Source organism: Monosiga brevicollis, genomic scaffold, assembly GCF_000002865.3.
Source record: "Monosiga brevicollis MX1 MONBRscaffold_7 genomic scaffold, whole genome shotgun sequence".
Taxonomy (NCBI): Eukaryota; class Choanoflagellata; order Craspedida; family Salpingoecidae; genus Monosiga; species Monosiga brevicollis.
The window spans coordinates 518067-535942 of record NW_001865044.1 but is presented as its reverse complement, the minus strand read 5'-3'; the positions used below and the strand labels follow the sequence as shown (position 1 = coordinate 535942).

Here is a 17876-nt window from a genome sequence, read left to right as displayed (position 1 = left end):
CTCTCTCTCTTTTCGGCTCTCGCTCACTTCCTCTTTTTTTTTTCGGGAAGACGTTCGTCACGATCGATAGACTGGAAGAGCTTGCTCGCAGGACGTGACACGGGCAAAAGCTAGCTGTCTGCTTTAATTTTGGGTTGACGGGTTTTGGACAGTTAGGGTTTGCACACATTCTTTGTCAGGGGCCCTTGAAAACACATTCCCAGCCCGGGCCCTGCAAACATGGCGGCCGGGTTTGCAAGCCAGCAGCAGCCCATCCCCGAACATCTGCTTCAGGTGAGGTAGACGCCAGGGTTTCTGGCGAGCATGCGCCGTCATCCATCAATCCCTGGTTCACAACCTCATATCCCCACGCTTTCGCGACCATGGCTTTGTGACAGGAGGTGAAGCTGTGTCGTAGCTCGGCGGAACGAGAAAAGTGAGTGGCGGCCCCTGGCCAGATCTTGCTGGTTACCTCTGAGCGTGAAGACTCGCCCCACACAACGTGAAACCAAGATGCGTGCCGAACGTGGATGGCGCGCGTGTGTGCACGGGGCGGTGACCGGGGCGCGCCCTGCCAGTCGATCCAGGAGCTTGTGCGCACGCTCACAACACTGCCAACTTGCGCGCGTAGATTCGACAATCTGGCGGCTGTTTATGAAATCTTACTCACGCTGGAACATATTGAACGCGCCTACGTACATGACAACATCGGCGAGGCTGAGTACACCGAGACGTGCAAAAAGCTTCTCACGCGCTTCAAGGTTCGTGACGAGTCACTGAGCTGATGTACCATGGCCGCGTCACGCCGTCTTGGACCGCGGGCGCAACGTTTCCTGATGTGTTGGAATCGGCGGATGCTGCATAGGCCTGCCGCAATCTACTGCCCTCGGATGTGGCCAATGACATTCCGGCCTTTGCTGCAACATACCGAGTAAGTTTGGGTCCTCAAGGGCCTGCGGCATCGCGCTCATGGGGGAAAAAAAAAAGCAAAAGCAAAAGCAAAAAAAACCTAGGCAGGCTCTCAAATCCTGCACGGGCTCGGCTCATTTGTTTGGCATTTGGGCGTGGGTGGCTGTGGCTGTCAAAGTTGGAATGTCCCGCCGCTTTGCAACGCATTCGAGTCGGCGTGCCAGCCACAACAGAATTTGGCAGTGGACCTTCAGCAGACCATGTCAAGCGCAGTCGACACGTTATGGCCGCCACCGAGGTATTCTTGTTTCCTTTTACATTTCGTCTTCGAGCCAAGCGCTTGTTCAGCACCCGCGCAAAGACATCTTCCAGCTTTTCCGGCTTCACATGCCTCATTCAAATCCACCATGGGTTGCGGGGGCCACCAGCATTTCATTAGCATCACAGATACCTTTTCCATGGATATTGGCGATGTGGACAAGGTAGCCTGCTTTGTCCCGGCTGTTCGCTGCCGCCTTCTCCTTCGCTGGCTGTCTCGGGCCCGTGCTGGTCTGGCTCTTGCCTCAGAACCCGGGTCTTTATGTGCTGGATAGCTGCACAATGAGGTGTCTGGGCTGATGGATCAGCTCAACAAGCTGGATGACTTGTCGCCGGATCACATCTCCAAACGCAATGTTCTCAAGTGGTATGTCGTCGCGCCATGCCGTTCCTGGAGCAGCGAGGCTTTAGTCGTTGCGATTTGCATGCCCGTTCAAGCTGAACTGCCTTCCTGCACCAGGTTGGAGGTACTGAGCGCCATGAAAGCCACTGATGCCCTTAGCCCGGTATGTGGGCTTGGGTCTCGTTGCGTCGGACGCTTCTTCAGGGAGTCCCCTAAAGGTTGTCATGCTCACTCGGGCGCCCGATGCGGCTGGTTTGGTGCAGGAGCAAATCCGTGAAGCGCTCATGGACTTTGACATGGCGTATGATGCGTACAAGCGGCAAATTTGGGATAACTAGAGGCGCTGAACCAACGCGTGTGTTTGCTCGGCTGTAGTCGCGACAAGCAGGACGTGTCATTGTTGTTTGTGGTATTGTTGTAATCAATAATTGACCAGTGAGGTTGTCATTCTCTCGCCTGAAATGCCGCCTGAAGCGCTGCCCGCTTTCCCTCCCTGAGCTCGCTCTTGGAGGTGAGAACAATATCTTGTTCGGTCTTGTGATGTGGTCCAAGCATCCTTGACCTCATATGTCAGATTGACAGGTGGATGACAGGTGTCATTATGACAGCAAAGAGGCATCCTTGGTAAAAACCCTGTTAAAACAATTCAAAATGACGTGTTGCAAGTATCGTCACGAACAATCTTGACACTGTGTTCCACTTTGGAGCTCATTTTTGTCAGCAAGCTCAATAGCACCATGCTTCAAGAGTCTTCCTAAACTGTTTCATGAACGCCCAAACGACTTAAGCTTGATCTTGGTGTCCCTTTCCAACGAAAGACCAGGGTCAAGGCAGGGACAGAAAAGGGCAGTGCGCCATGGGCATGCGTACCGAGATTCTGGTGATGTGCCGACGGCACCAAGGTAGCATCAACGATGAATGATTAATCAGAATTATCAGTCCAACTCCACCAGAAGGTTCAATTTAATAACGATGGGGTGGGCACAACCGACCGCAATGATGATGTCATTGCGGTCTTGCGACCCCTGCGATAAGCATCCCATCTCGTCTCATGCCAACGTCCGATGGCCAGATTTGCAGCTCCTGAACACTCTCCCGCTCCACATCTTGTCATCCCTTGCCAAGTTTCTTTCATGTGTTCGCAGTGCGTCAGAGTGTGCTTGTCATTCCTTTTGTCCCTTCTCCCTAACAGTGCTCATCATCACACACACACACACACACACACACACACACACACACATGCAAGGAAGAAGAAGAAGAAGAAAAGGAACATGGGCAGATTCTTGCAACACTCGGTCTGAAAAACTTCTTGGACCCGACAACTTGAAAAGACACGAAGACTCCCCACAGGCAAACCCTTGCCCAGCCCCACTTGATGATATCATTCGCTCCCCCCCCACAACCCATGCACACTCCCTTGATCCCCCTCCCACACACACACACACTCTCTCTCTCTCTCTCTCGATCGTGCACGGTTCCTGATTGAAACTCGCCACACGACTCTCGAACATGGCGGCATTTGCCGGCCACAACCAGGCAGCCTCGTCCCACCTCGCTGCCGTTCGGGAATCCCCGAGGAGAACTTTTCCAAGCTTCTCGATCACATCTTCAAACCTTGCGGGCCCTCCAGAAGACTCTCCATCCCACCAAACTTTTGCTCCGACGGCTTCCATGTCGGTGCCCGCCACTACCACCACCAAGCCACGTCCTGCTAGCTTGTCGCGGCCACCAGACGTCTTGTCTCGGGCCTCTGTGCATGCCTCCGCCTCCCGCGGGGCTGTGCATTTGCTTCAACGATCGCTTCTCCGCACGGCCTTTACTCCCGGCCCCACCTCCCCCAGCTCACCGCTGGCCAAGACTCCCTCTGACGTTGTCGACTCAGACCCTGACGTAACTGTCTTTCCGGGACTCATCGCAGCCGCAGGCAACCAATCCCGTGCTCGCGACATTGACGGTAGCAGCTGCTGCGATAGCGACGCTTGTGGCAGTAGCGTTTGTCTTTCCCCGAGCTCGACGGGGGGCTCCATCGCGCCTGGTCGACCCGGACGCCGTCATCAACTCACCAGCCAGGACAACGACGACGACGCTGAAGATTTCGAGTCGTTTCCGTATCGTGAACAACTTCGCCAGAGTGCCTTTGACAGCCACCACTACTCGGGCACCGACCTGTCCGAAGCAGGCCCGCTGGCGAGCTGGATCTACTCTGATCACCAACAACGCAACAAACAAACGGACCCTGCCCGCTCAGACAAACCCGCCATGAGCCCGCCCACTGTGGAGGGCACTGAAAACGGCTCGTTGTCCTCCATTGGCAGTTTGCAAGTGCAAGACGTCATCTCGGGCGACTACGTCGACTTTGAATCCTTGTGGCAAGATGGCCCTGTCATTGTGGGCTTCTTCCGCCGTTTTGGCTGCCGCCTTTGTCGTTGGGGTGCTCTCCAGCTGAGCCGCCTCAAACCCCTCGCCGACGCCGCCGGCGTGCGCCTGGTAGCCGTGGGCTACGAAGCCTATGGACTCCAAGCCTTTGTGGATGGTCGCTTCTTTGACGGTGATATCTACGTCGACCTTACCCGGGCTTCTTACCGCAAGCTTGGACTGCCCAACCTTGGCTTTGTACGTCCACTCGCGACCTTGGGCCCCGCTCGCTCCGGGTCTTCCTTCCCCTCCTTTCCCCTTCCCGTCTAAACTCGCCCGCGCCCATCGTCTTGCACCGCCCCCGCCCCCTCATTGATGACCATGCTTGTCTTGTTGTGCTATTATAGTTTCGTGGCATGGCAGCGCTTCTCACCGATCGGCGTGTAGCGCGTTCATTGAAAATTGCCAAAGACGTGCCCTTGGGCGACTTTCGCGACGACGATGGCATGCAGCTTGGTGCTACCTTTGTGGTGGGTCAGGGCGGCGAGATTGTGCTGGAGCATCGTCAACAGCACTTTGGCGACTTTCCCGTCCTGGATGATCTCTGCGAGGCGATTGCCCGGGTTGCTGTGACGTCCGAGCCGCTGCCCGCTCTGCGCAACCTCTATCCCTCGGGACGCAGCAGCTCTCCCAGCCTCTCGTCGCATTCTGTCTCGACCAGCTCAAGCATGCACAACCTATACCGCACGGGCTCGCCTCCGCATGGCTCGGGAACACATTTGGCCCAGCTATCGCCCGATGACGACGTGTGCTACCCATCCTACGACACGTCGGCTGATGCCATTCCCTCAAACTCGGGCTCATCCTCGGCCAATGGCAACAACCGTCTGCCTCGTATTGATGACCTCCTCACGGGCATTAACATGCAGACCTTCTCGCCCACAACCTCGCCGCCTTCGGGGGCAAGCCCGCTCACCTCGGACGAGTCGCCCGCCTGGTCTACGCCCGTCGCCGCCAGCAGTATTCGTTCAGAAAATGCAAAGCCGTGGATTCAGCGCACGGCAGCAGATGCCGCTGCCTGCCGCGATTGCCGCCGAACCGCTCAGGTGGTGGAAGAGGAGGAAGAAGCCGCGCCGGCCTCACCTTTGGATGCCCCGTCCTCCCCCAAGCCGGTGCCGACCAAGAACTCGCGCCACCGTCGCCGACACATTGTCCAAACTCAAGCAGATGATGAATTGGAGGGTCTGGGCTAAAGGCAAATGGACCCTCGAGGATCCATCCACCCCCACCTTCTCTGCTTGTTTTCGTTCCTTTTCCGTTTTATTTTTTAAACAACTCAATAAGTGATGATTTTATGCCTTGATACTCTCCTCCGATCTCTCGCCATGAGATGGAGTTGAGAGAGCTATTCAAGTGTCACCCCCGCTAGTTGGTGTGGTGTCCACGGGCTGCGCCTGACCTTTGATCTGTTCAGATGACCAAATTGACTCGTGAAGTTACAAGCCACTCAACTCTGACCGGCGATGGCACATCCATCCAACCAAGAAGTCGTCCGTCCTCCTGCTTGCGACTTGGCGTGCTCGCCACACCACATTGATCCGATGATTGTTCCTCCTCCTTGCGACTACTAGATGTCGCGACTGTTGTGGTTTTAGCAGTTCTAGTGCACGCCTGCATGTACATTGTTGTAGCACTGGCTAACATTGTTGCTGCCTTTATAAAGCTTTTTGTTTTCCAACATCTTTTGTTGTTGTTGTTGTGGTGTTGTTCCAACATTTTTTTTCCCTTTTTTTTTGTTCAAGAGGTGTGTCTGTCTCTCTCTCTCTCTCTCTCTCTCTCTCTCTCTCTCTCTCTCTCTCTCTCTCTCTCTCTCTCTCTCTGTCTCTCTCTCTCTCTCTCTCTCTCTCTGTCTCTCTCTCTCTGTCTCTCTCTCTCTCTCTCTTCTCTCGCACGCGCGATCGCTAAAGTCGCGCGGACTGGCAGCGGGACGGCGAGCAGGAAGAGCCTTTGCGCACGCACCTAAACGCATCAGATACACACTTGCTTAAGCAAGAGCTTTGGTAGATTACCCGTGGGGAAGAGAGAGCACTCAGGACAGTGGTTCTGCAGAAAACAAGCGAATGCACTGGTTTGTTTTGTTACGCTCATCAGTGAACCTTCTTCGTTTTTTGGTTTGTGGGTCCCGACGGCAGTGCAGCACTACGGGTTGACGGCTGGGACCGGATCCGGCAAAAGAAAGCACACCTATCCCTGTCTGTGCATGCCCCTGCAACTTGACCTGAATGCATCATGGCCACCAAGGCCACGACCGCTCCTGGTACGCCTCGTCTCGTGTCCGTACCGCCCTCGTCTCTCACTGTTTTTTCTATGATTGAGACTGGATTCTCATCGTCGCCGCTGTGGTGGCTGCCATCAGGGCGCCGGGGATCATTCAATCCCTTTCTAGCTGATGATGCCCATGATCACGATGTATGCTACACTGAGCTCGCTTCGACCAGGTCATCCATGCGACGAGTTATGGTATCAATGTCACTCATTCACACCGTCCTCTCCCCGATGCACGATAGGAGGAGGCCGGCAACCTCTTTGCTGCGCGGACCAGGGTCAAGAAACAGGTGCACAATCCTTTTCAGGACGACTCTGAAACTGAAGCGGAGGGTAATACAGTAGATGCGCGCACTAAGGAGCTGGTTGCTGAGGTGCAGGAGCTCAACGGTCAGCTGGCCGAGCTACGAGATGCCAAGGAGCAGATGCAAGCGCAAATCGATCAGCTGCAAGCCGACAAGAATGAAGCAACGTCCAAGCTCAAGGCAGCACAGGAGGAGCGAGATGAGCTTCTGGCCCAAGCCGCTGTTGCGAGTGAGGGCAGTTCATCTGGCGACAAGGAGCGTGAGAAACTTCAAGATGAACTTCAAGCCACCAAGTCCCAGCTGGAGCAAGCCAAGGAGGCCATTGAAATCCTCAAAAAGGCTCAGCACGAGTCGCACGCAGACCTACGCATTAAAGAGCTTGAGCTTCAAAGTGCCAAGTTTGAAAAACTAGCCAAAGCCAACAAAAAGGGCAAGCTCAAGGCTGAAGAGCAGGTGGAGGCCCTGACCCAAGAAGTCGAACGTCTCAAGCAAGATCTGGCTGCGGCCTCTACCAGTGCCGCCTCTGCCCCCGCTCCCAGTGCCGACAGCGACGCCCAAGATGCCCTCGCCTCCCTGCAAGAGAGCTATGAAATGTTACAAGAGGACCATGAGGCTCTGCAGATCAAGTGCACGGCCCTCGAAGCACAGGTAAGCTTGTATGCATGGACACAGGTTTGGTTCGTGGCCTTGAGGTTTGTCGTCTAATCGTCGCCTCTTAACCTTCGCGCACCCCACTTTGCATCTTGGTTGGGTCGCCAGTTGGCGGAACAGACTGCCAATCCGGCAAGTGACAACGGTGACGAAGATATTCGCCGGCTACAGGATGAACTGGCTGATCAGCAGGCCAAACACACGCAAGAGACCGAAGCCCTACAGGCACAGCTCAAGGCCGCTTTGAATCGAGCCGCAGAACTTGAGCTGCACGAAAAGGTGGAGGCCGCCGAGCACCGTGCAGCGGCCCCGGCTCCACCCAAAGCCAAGGCCAAAGCAGAGTCCAAGTTGACCAAAGAAGAGCCCAAGAAGCAGGCCCAGAAGGAAGCACCTGAAGAATCCTCCAAGGACGAGCCGAAGAAGATTTCCAAGGGAGAGGTGACCGAAGACAATGGTGCATCAACTTCCAAGCCCGGCTTGTTCACGCGTTTGCGCGCAACGGCACGCAAACCCCCCGCCAAACCGGTCGAGAAACCCGAAGAAGAGGTCAACCCCATTGCCTTTGCTCGAGCCTCTTTGCGGCGCCGTCAACCACGCGAATCGGCCCAGTCAGCTCAGCCAGCGGTCGTGGAGGAGCAAGAAGACGAAGCCCGCAACCTCAAGCCCTCGGACATGATTCGTCGTCAGCAGGGTGAGGCCTCACCCTCCCCACAGGCGGCACCTGGCTCGCCCGGTGTGCAACGTAAGCAGCAAGTCACCTTCAGTACCCCGCCACCCGAGCGCAAGACAGCATCACCGCCGCCCGAGTTGGCTGAAGATGCAGACGCTGAGCCCAAAATTGTCAAATCGGCCGAAGCACCCGAGAGCAGCCTGCGACCAAAGGCTTCGGGCTTGCGCCGCAATCGGCCCATGTCGGTACGTTTGGGTGAATACGTCGGCCCCAGGCTGTACAGAATCAAGGATGCAAGGATGCGGGGAAAGGCGACCAAGAGTCTCTTCTCAAAAAACAAGCAAACACGCCTCACCCTACGCTGCCTTTTCCAACCTTTGACAGATGATGGTCAAGCCAACGACGCCAAAGTCCTCGTTGTCTTCCAACCACGAGTAAGCGTGCGCCTGCCAAAATTGCCGTGCTCCGCGAACAGACTTCTTTCGAGCTACAGTGCAAGCGTTGCCTGATCAAATTATTGCTTCTGCTTTCATTGTCCAGAATTGGGGAAAACGTCAAGCCGTCCGACTTTTTGAAGCGCTTCCAGATGCCGGGCGAGTCAAGCACTGATGAAGACCCCAACACCGGTTGGTTTCTGCGCACCTGTCCTTGTCAAGTTTTCCTGGCGAAGGACGATCTGGCACCCCCCTTGACAGATTGCGCTCATCGGGATTGTGGTGCCCTTCAGCCGCGAGTGTTGGAATCCGCGATCGCTCTGCCTCAACGCCAACTCGCAAGACGGGCTGGAAACCGCCACAACGACAAATCTGTGCCGTTTGCGATAAGGCAGTGTATGCCATGGAGAAACTTGAGGCTGATGGCAAGATTTACCATAAGAATTGCTTCCGCTGCTCTGTCTGCAACAAAGCCGTCAGCCTGGGTGGCTTTGCCGCATTGGCCGGTGCTTTGTACTGCAAGCCGCACTTTAAGCAGGTGTGTGGCGTCGTTTTGAAGAGTTTAAGGGCATCTCGCTCCTGATTTGCAGCTTCTCATCGTTCTCGTGTGTGTGTTTGTGTGTGTGTCTGTGTGTTCGGTTGTGTGTTCGGTTGTGTGTTCGGTTGTGGTTCTGTCATGCCCTGCTCCTTTTGTGCCCGCATTTCCTCACGTCATCGCCACCATCATGCCTTATGCTCGCCATCATCAGCTCTTCAAGTCAAAGGGCAATTACGATGAAGGCTTTGGCCGCGAGCAACACAAGACAAAATGGATTCAACGTGATCCATCGGGCATCGAAGACTCGGAAGCTTGAGTCACAAGCGACCTTGGACCCCGCTACTTCCACGCCTCGCACGCTTCACAACCTGCCGGACGAGAGACCTGTCAGACGGCGTGTCTTTCCGCCGAGGCTGGAGCCAAGATTCGTCTTGCCTCCGTGACCAAAGAATTCTGCCTCGCTTTTGGTTTTGTGTTGTTTTTCTCTTCCTGTTTTGTTTTGTTTCTTTTGTTTTGTTTTTTGAACACAGCAGCACAGGTGGTACCACTTTCAGAGCTTTTTGTTTGCTGACCACACCTGCTGGCTGTCTTTCCCTTACACCCGTACTGGAAACATTGGGATCTCTCGTTTTGTTTGGTTATGTATCCGACTCGTGTATTCGTCAACTGCTTGCCGTTGTTGTGCTCGGCAAGCATCTTTTTGCCTGTCATGTTCGTGGGCTGCTGGCGGTTTGCTCCAAAGCCCTTCTGGAACGGCAAGACACCTCATTTGATAGCACAATTTGGACTCTTTTATCACAAGACGATTAAACCATCAGCAAACAGCACGGCCTGGGCCAACAAGACTCGGAAAAGAAGGGGAATTTACACAACAACAAAATGACAAAAGAGTAGGGTGGGCAGTCATTGAGGTGGTAGAACGGGAGCGAGCAAACTAGAAGTTGGCCTACAGACCCGAGGCAAAGTCCGCCAGAGTTCCATAGGTATCATCCGCTTCAGGCTTGACATCCAAGTAGGACCAGCCCACCTATAAAGAAATAAAAGCGTCCGATATCCTTGAGTATGAGCAGCGCTCACAAAAAAAAAAAACTGAGAAGGGCCATCTGCCAGACGCACCGTGCCATCGCCATAAATGGCGTCCGAGGCGTCTTCGTCATCATCACCGTAAATGTTGCGCGAAAAGGCCTTGACGTTGAGAAAGTTGGCCAGACTTTCGCCGTTGCTTGTGGCGGGGCCTTGCAGGTGCTCGTAGAGCTACGAGGCGCACACAAGAGGTGAGCACGCGGCAGCAAGCGCAACAGCATGCACGTCTCAGATATAAATCCTTACGTCGATGGCGCCTCCATAGGCGGTTTCCTCAATGGCATCACTCATTTCCGTGTACTCGTCCATGGGCTGCTGGGTGGGTGGCGGCGGTGCCGAGCGCTTGCCGGCGATGGCAGGCTGGGACGCCGTGCGTTCGCGAGGGACCACGTGCGGTTGTGAAATGGGTGCCATGTCACCATAAGACAAAGCTCCGGCATCTTCGTCGAGTTCTTCATAGTTCTCCAAAGGTTTGGCGGCTGGCGCTGCTTCTCCAGAGGCGGCCAGCTCCTGCTGCATGAGAGGATTCACCGCACCCGTATCCTCGATTCCTTCGTAGTTTTCTTCATCGTCGCCGTCTGGACAGATCAGAACAAACCGAGCCAAGGAAAGGGCCGGAGTGTCGACAACATGGCATCAGTGGGTACAAAGGACACGCGGCATGGAAAAGCCAAAGATGATATCCATGAGCTTTGATATTTGACGTATGACTATTGGCAGGTCATAACCACTCACACTGGAGAATTTCTTGAGCAATCACCATGTTCACACCTTCCCCTGAGCCGCCGAAAGAAAGACAATACATGCATGCACACATGAGTGAACCGGATGCCTGGGCACCATGCTGCTAATCATAGCCATGCGGTGGATGCTGCGATGAGCTGTGCCTTACCTTCCGGCATTTTGGGCGCCGCGGCCAGCGCAGCAGCTCCTTGCAGCAAAGAAGGGTGATTGGGGGGCAAGGGCGGTGCCGACTTGACGGGCAAGTTGTTGGTCTGCGATTTACAGGTTGCCCAAGCGTTGATGATTGGCACATGGCGAGTGATTAGGTTAAGGTAGGTCACGTAGTAAGTGGGCTTGTGCATTGAGACTAACCGCCAAAAGCGAAAAAACTTGGCCAAGCGTGGCTAAGATATCATCAGCAAGAGCACCCCCGTCAAAGACGTGGCAATCTGTGTGTGCAGAGGTTTTTTTTTTGTTTTTTTCAAAAAAAAAAGTCATATCAACCAGAATCACCACACTCTTGTCAGCAAGCCATGACCATCGTGGTGCCCAACCACCCTGCCCCCGAAGCTACTCAATCAAGCAGTCTTGTTGGCAGGCAAAATGCAAGTGCCAAGGGCTAAGGTAGACAATCACGTACAGCGATTGTCGCGTCGATCTTTGGCCACGTAGGTAAACCAAAAGTAGCTCTTGTCAACACCACCAGCAGCAAAGCTGATCTTTGCGATGGGATCATTGGCCAAGATCTACCCATGGAGTTGGATCAGTGGGTGCGCCTCGGGACATGGGCACAGAATTAAGCTGAGCATGGGGTTTTAGCCAAGGTGCGTACCTCGCGTTTGGGAATTGAGGTAGTGACGATGCCCTTGGCAGAGATGTTGATTTTAAGGTCCAGGACCTTCAAGAACGGTGTGTCTACGCGGTTGGGTTGGGATCACAGTGGGCATCAGTCTGAATGAGGCGTTGTGGTACCCACGCACAAAGCGAATGGCCGACCGTACCTGCGAGGAACTCCTTGGCACGGGGTGGGGCTTTGCGCTTGACCTTGATGAGCTTGGCGGCTTCACCCGTGCGATTGATAGCCTCTCTGCGTTTTCAGGACATTGTACGGGTGAAGTGGCGCGGAAGATCAACAGGGTTCTTGATCAAATTGTCTCGCTCAACGCCCCCCGCCCCCGCCCCCCAAGAAAAAAGAAAGATCAAAGCACTTGATCGTGACATTGTACAAACCGGCAGATGGCAGTTTTCTCCGGGGTGGATAGGGAGCGAAGGGACTGAACCACTTGGATCGAGCCCACATAGCGGACGGGATAGGAGTAGAAGATACCCTTGCCAAAGTTCAGAGCTTGCTGATCATGAAGCCATCCACCCTAGCCCAGATGATAATCGAAACGAGAACCCAAAAGAGTTGATCACAGTAGAGCCAATGGTTGAGTCCCAACGTACTCTGAGCACAGCAAATAACGCAAGCGGCAGGGAAGGGGAGGGGCGCCGGCTGCAGTTCGTACGGTGGGTTCGCTCATGAAATCGCCGCGCTCGACAGCACCCTTCTTCTTCTTGCCCTTGTCCTTTTTCACCTTGGTGCTCTTGCGACCAAAGGGCATGATGGCGGTGACGATTCAAACTGCTGCCTTGAAAAGGAGGGTCCAAGGAGACATGCGGTGGAGTAAGAACGAGGCGAACGTGGGAGACGAGCGGGATCATCGAGGGCCCGGTCATCGTGTACCCATGTACTCGCTGCTGACTTTGCGACAAGGTGCGCCGAGATCGATCAAAACTTACCAACGACCCGCTCACACTCTGACTCACCAGCACGTAGCGTTGGTATCTTGCGGCAACCCCAACACACCCCCCAAGGCACCCAAGGCCCAAGGAGAAGAGACCCCGGAGATGGACGGCGACCAAAGCACACACACTCACTCACTCACACACACACACACACACAGACGAGAGAGCGAGAGAGAGAGAGAGAGAGAGAGAGAGAGGCGAGCACAACAACAACAACAACAACAACAAAACAGAGAGAGAGAGAGAGAAAAACAAGTGCAGCCACTCCGGATAAAGTCAGAGAGGAGGCACGGTTGTGGGTTACAGTACACGTGGATCACAAGGGTAATCCAGAGAGAGAGACACACACACACACACGCACAAAGTTCATTATCACACCCGCTTGCAGCCAATCCATTTTGCATAGGTCACTGGGTTCGTGTGCTGCCGTATTGAATGTCAGCATTTTGAGCCGTTGCAAAAACCAGGAGGGCGCTGCGGTGGTGAGGCAGGGGGGGGGGCGGGTTTGTCGGTTGAGGCTGTTCCAGAGGCGGGTCGCTGGCTGTGTAGGACGAGGGAAGAAGAAGGAAAAAGGGGGGAGAAGCTAGCGCAATGCCGGCGAGACCATGTAAGTGTTTGTGGGGTCGATGCCGGCTGCCGCGGCGATGGATCTCTCATCTCTTCTGTGGGTCTAGTGTGTCGCCTTTCGGCTGACGCACGGCGCGAGCGGTGCGAGCTCATGGATGCCGTCTGGGCTGCCCTTGAGCAAGGCCTCGAGGTAACTGAGAAAACTGGTGTAAACCCTTCTCCCCCCCCTCCTCCCTGATAAGATGCTCTTGGCTTGAGAGGCTTGAGGAAGGCCTGCAAAATATTGAAACAAGCTCGGCTGGTGCCAACCTCGTGAGATTCGACGACTTCTCACCCGGCCTGTCGGCACTGTCCGCCACCTTTAGGTCGATGTTGATGCAGCACCCTTCTCTCCATCCCAGCTGGCGAGCGATGAGGTTGAAGAAAAGGGGGCCGATGCTCTTCACCCCGCCTCGTCTGCGGGCCGGCGAGAAGTCATCGGGGGACAGTCGTGGATCATCATCGACACCGTTCCTGTTTGGACCTGCCCGTGCGTTCAACTCACTTCGGTCTCATTCGTGCACATGCCTCTCGGGTGAAAGACCCGAGCCAGCCTCTGATACGATGGTTGCTGTCTGACGCCTGAACTTTGCTTGTTTTTTGATGCAGCGTTCGACATTGCACCACCATGCTGGACTCGCACCGTGCCCTGGTGCATCATATCGTACAGACCCATGTCAAGCATGGTCCGGATAATGACAGCCTTGCCAAGTGCCCCTTGAACAGCTGCAAAACTCGCATCAGCTCAGCTAATGTACGTTTTCCTTTGCCTCTGCCACGTGAGCATACCTTGCGTTTCTTCACATCCCCGTTTTTGTTTTTTTTTCTTTTTGCCCCATTCTCAAATCGCCTCTCATTCCGTCCTGTAATGTACCACACTCCAGGTGGCAACCCACTTGTGCAACGACCACACCTTGTCTCCCGTGGACAAGGACATTTCTCCTTGCTGGTGCGGGTCCTAACGCCGGTGTTCATCACAATTTTTGGGCCTGTTTTATGGCTGTTTGTCTTGTTTTTGGTTTTCCGAGCCGTCAGGCTCTCACTCATGCTGCATCGTGCCTCTGGTCAGTCATCAGATCCAAGGGTGTGGGCACGTGTTTACCGATGAATTCGCACGAACTATTCATGAGACCACGTGCTCTCCGGATTTGTGGCTTCCGGTTGAGCAGCCAGTTGGCTGTGCCGAGCAAGTGACTACCCTGCAAGCTTCACCGTCCGCGTGCCTTCCGTCTGATCTCCATCTTCAAGAAGAACCCTCGAGTCCCATGCATGCCATCATTGACAGCCCCGACTCTGACTCTTCCCCGCCTTCTCCTGCCCAAGAGGACCTGCCATTTGGCAATCCCGCCGCTCGCATTGAGGCGCTCGTCACAACCATCGCTGCTCCTGCCATCCAACCTGTCGATGTCTCTATACCTGATGCGACGGCTCAACCTGAACGATTCGAGCCTGTCAGCAGGCGCACCCGACCACATCCCCCGGCGCTGGAGACACCACGAAGACCTTCGAACACAACCAAGCACCCGTGCAAGGTGCCCAAACTTGTTGCTGTTCCGATTGATGATTCATTGGAATCGGGCGATGACTCTTCGGTGCGGTGTCGCCTCGGGCCCGGCTTCTGTCTGATTGCGTGCCTTGTCTACGGGTTGCTGGTGACTGCCTCGGCTGCGTCCTTCCCCGTCTCTTGACCTGGCTTCTCTTGTTTATTGTGTGATTGTTCGTGATGATGGTGCTTCTTGTTGCCGGTTTTCTACGTTGCCTTGGTTCTTGGACTCATCGTGTTTGTGTTGCTTGTGCATAGGTGAATTGCGCGGCGTGCGGGGAGCCCAAGGCCGGCCCGACTGTCACCTGTGCTCGGTATGTCGAGCTTTTAGCTTCTGCTGCGCGTGGCTTTGCAGCGAACTCATTGTTCGTTCCCTCTGACTTGATGTTGCACAGCTGCGCCAGTGTTTACCACTATCGCTGTGCGGGTGACGTCGTCAGCAAGCGTGTTCGGCAACATCGCTGGGCTTGTGACTCCTGTCGACTCGTCAAGGTCTGTAGGACAAGAGACGCGTGCGCGTGCTGCTGGCCCAGACAACGAACGCAGATGCTTGGCCCTTGAGCCAAATCGATGAGCTTCCGCCTCATTGCCTGCTCCTGACTTTGCCCCTCGTCACTCCCTTTGCAGCTGGAATCTACGGCGGCGTTTGCCGTTGAACACCATCTGCCTGCCTCGGTCGGTCTGCGACTCGTAGGCAAAGACCGGTTTGAAGTGGTGGTAGCCAGCACGGCATCGAACCGCGACTGGCAGCCAGGCACGCTATGATGCACTCGTAAATGCTCCTTGCCATGGAATCTAGATTGGGGTTTGGGTGCGTGTGCCACGCCGCTCCTGTCCGTGTGAGCCATAAAGCGCCATAATTGAGTCGTGCAATATCAACCCAGTAATTTCTCCTTAATTTTCGATTGATTTTCGATTAATTTTTTATGTTCGCATGCGTGCCTCTGTGTTTCCGCCAGCTCGGATGGGGTGTTGGTGGCTTGGTGCGTTTCCTCTGTGCTCGCATACCGATGCTCACGCGTGTGGTTGCCTTATGCTTGTGTCAAACAACTTGCACAGTGCATATTACTACTCTTTCAATGTACATCTCTCAGACTTATCATGAAAACCAGAGAAGTATCAAACGTTCGAAGCAGCGATCAAGTCTCTTCTCTTACTTTCTCTCTCTGTTGTCCATTGAGTGAATATCAGCACGGAGAGCAATAGATCACGTCCGCAGTTTTTTTTTCCACGATTTTGAGGATCCGAAGAATCGATGGGCGTGTGATGCATGGACGTGGGCGGTTGACGCTGCCCGCTGTTTGCTGCTGGCGCGTTGACGTCAGATGCCATTAGACTGCAGAATACGATCGCAGCGCGGTACAACGACCATGGCAAACCGCAAGCGATCACGGTCAAGCGGCACGGGCACACGGGACAATGGTGCAGCCAGGCAAGAGGTAAGCGGAGCGGAGCGACCGATGGATCGAGTCTCCCACGATTTTGGACTCAAAAATTGCACGCTTCACTCGCAGACAACAGGCTGGTGCAACTCCAATCTATCATTGTATGTACTTTATCGCAGTCGAGACGCCACACCCAAATAACTCAGGAGGGCAGGTCTGCCGCTTCACTTCTCATTCTCCCGGGCCTGCTGAATGAACTAGATGGGCGGTAGTCACCCTGGTGCTTGGTCTAGGCCTAGGATGGATACTGCACGTCGACACGCTGCAGGACTCGCTCACGGCACCCAACGAGACGTTCACCCTGCTGGATCAGCGGTGCGGCATTCAGTAAGCAACATCACCACAGACGCTGCCACCGCAAGAGACACAAACAACACAGCTTCTCAAGTCCGGCCTCCTCCTCGGCGCACCGCAGGATCGCGGATGGATTCGTGACCGAGGCAGAGATTGATCACATTCTGCGGCTAGTATCGCAAGCAGGAGGTATGTTTGAGGACCATACAGGGCCCGGCAAGCCCACACACGGGTGCAATAACGGGACTGCGGCACACGGCACATTACGCGTCGTAGGCTGGATGCCCTCATCTACCGGCGGGCCTGATTTCATGGTCCCCCGAACGCTTTATGGCCGGTTTGTGTGTGCCAGCTTGCCAAAACGCACCGATTGCTCGCGCGCAAGCGCACCTCTCACGGCGCGCTGCTCGGATGGGATAGCTGGGAGCAGCTCGTGCGTCAGGACTCGGTGATGAATGCTCTCGAGGCTCGTATCGCTCGCGCAACAGGTAGGCAAGACGCACAACAATAGCCCACTGAACCTGGCTCAACAAGTTGTCAGCTTCGCCAGGTTTACCCATCGTCCTGGGTTTGTTGCCGCCGCCCCCCCCCACTTTGGCAGGTATCAAGCCTCACCCACACGAGGACCTCCTGTCCATTGCGTTGATGCGTCCCAAGATCGGCATGCCACGCCAGGGGCACGTCGTACCCTGGGGGCTTCACCACGAGGTACGCATGAACACGCTGGCAGTGCGATGCAATTTTGAAAATGTGCATGCTCATCGCGCGCGCGTGCGTGCGTATGCATCTGCATGACACCCACCAGAGCGACCTGCGCCCGCATCGAGCCCGCACCGTCATTGTGTACCTAAGCGACGTAGAGGCAGGCGGACACACAGTGTTTCCACTGTGTGGCTCACCCCCACGCGCTGGATCGGCGGCACGGCGACATGCTGACTTTGAACAGGGCCTTGCCAGCAATTTTGGCGGCGAACTTCAGGGGTTTCAGCGCCATGTCGACTTTGATGTGCACTACGACCATGAGTTTAACGATCTTCTGTCGGAGGCCTGCCAGGGCGCGTACGGCGTATCCATCGAGCCCCGTCGCGGTCAGTTTATGGCCATCCTACTCTGTGCGGCAAACCCTCCCGCGCACACGTGCAACTGACGTTTTGGAGACCTGCCTGTTACAGGACGAGCGGTCTTGTTTGACACGCAGCGCCGGGATGCCCCTGCAGGCCAATACCAGCCTTTGACCTGGCACGGGGGTTGTAATGTGATTGAGGTCCGTTGTCAATTCATGCATGAGGGCGGACACGCCCGAATGGCTTGCGTGGCATGGTGTGAGATGTGCAGGAGGGCACAGCACTGCCTCATGCCGATCGTGTGCGCTGCTATCTTGCTTGATGTCTGCGAATAGGGGGAGAAGATTCTACTGCAGAAATTCAAAGAGCAGCCCCTGGAAAAGCGCACCTACACGCGCTTTGAGCAGAGCATGCCGTATCACCCTCACGTCTAGGTAGGGCCGGATGACAAGTATACAACGCGTATGAAATTGATCAATCACCCAATTAAGTCCAATGCCATT

At 55.1% G+C, this 17876-nt stretch overlaps 5 protein-coding genes across 5 annotated transcripts; 4 read left to right on the top strand and 1 right to left on the bottom strand.

Moving 5' to 3' along the window:
- The first annotated feature begins 186 nt into the window (after positions 1-186).
- On the top strand, positions 187-1995 carry MONBRDRAFT_32007 (uncharacterized protein). Its single transcript, XM_001744990.1, has 9 exons — positions 187-273; positions 378-415; positions 611-740; positions 845-910; positions 1067-1186; positions 1317-1370; positions 1482-1573; positions 1667-1712; positions 1813-1995. The coding sequence occupies exons 1-9, from the start codon at positions 220-222 to the stop codon at positions 1885-1887; spliced, it is 675 nt and encodes a 224-aa protein (XP_001745042.1). The 5' UTR covers positions 187-219; the 3' UTR covers positions 1888-1995.
- Positions 1996-6193: 4198 nt separating this feature from the next.
- Positions 6194-8679, top strand: MONBRDRAFT_7390 (uncharacterized protein; the record flags this gene model as incomplete). The annotated part of the gene is made up of 4 exons (XM_001744989.1): positions 6194-6424; positions 6538-7182; positions 7294-8289; positions 8551-8679. The coding sequence occupies 4 exons, from the start codon at positions 6194-6196 to the stop codon at positions 8677-8679; spliced, it is 2001 nt and encodes a 666-aa protein (XP_001745041.1).
- On the top strand, positions 8663-9113 carry MONBRDRAFT_3283 (uncharacterized protein; the record flags this gene model as incomplete). The annotated part of the gene is made up of 2 exons (XM_001744988.1): positions 8663-8827; positions 9039-9113. Coding segments are annotated over 2 exons (240 nt in total), but the record flags the coding sequence as incomplete, so codon positions are not given.
- A 485-nt stretch (positions 9114-9598) lies between these two features.
- MONBRDRAFT_32006 (uncharacterized protein) lies at positions 9599-12237 on the bottom strand (the record flags this gene model as incomplete). The annotated part of the gene is made up of 11 exons (XM_001744814.1): positions 9599-9854; positions 9944-10081; positions 10157-10488; positions 10646-10687; positions 10803-10905; positions 11006-11082; positions 11274-11379; positions 11466-11548; positions 11635-11720; positions 11864-12003; positions 12142-12237. The coding sequence occupies 11 exons, from the start codon at positions 12235-12237 to the stop codon at positions 9774-9776; spliced, it is 1284 nt and encodes a 427-aa protein (XP_001744866.1). The 3' UTR covers positions 9599-9773.
- A 2055-nt stretch (positions 12238-14292) lies between these two features.
- Positions 14293-17807, top strand: MONBRDRAFT_24562 (uncharacterized protein; the record flags this gene model as incomplete). Its single annotated transcript, XM_001744987.1, has 14 exons — positions 14293-14619; positions 14829-14884; positions 14966-15062; positions 15198-15245; positions 15896-16009; positions 16135-16169; positions 16217-16342; positions 16431-16498; positions 16586-16646; positions 16730-16797; positions 16911-17017; positions 17256-17397; positions 17482-17573; positions 17709-17807. The coding sequence occupies 14 exons, from the start codon at positions 14293-14295 to the stop codon at positions 17805-17807; spliced, it is 1440 nt and encodes a 479-aa protein (XP_001745039.1).
- Positions 17808-17876: the final 69 nt, after the last annotated feature.

Bases quoted from the DNA above. Each gene is read 5' to 3' on its own strand.
- MONBRDRAFT_32007 (XM_001744990.1), top strand. From the start codon at position 220: ATGGCGGCCGGGTTTGCAAGCCAGCAGCAGCCCATCCCCGAACATCTG. The intron at 416-610 runs GTGAGTGGCGGC...TTGCGCGCGTAG, and splicing joins AGCTCGGCGGAACGAGAAAA to ATTCGACAATCTGGCGGCTG. The intron at 741-844 runs GTTCGTGACGAG...GATGCTGCATAG, and splicing joins AGCTTCTCACGCGCTTCAAG to GCCTGCCGCAATCTACTGCC.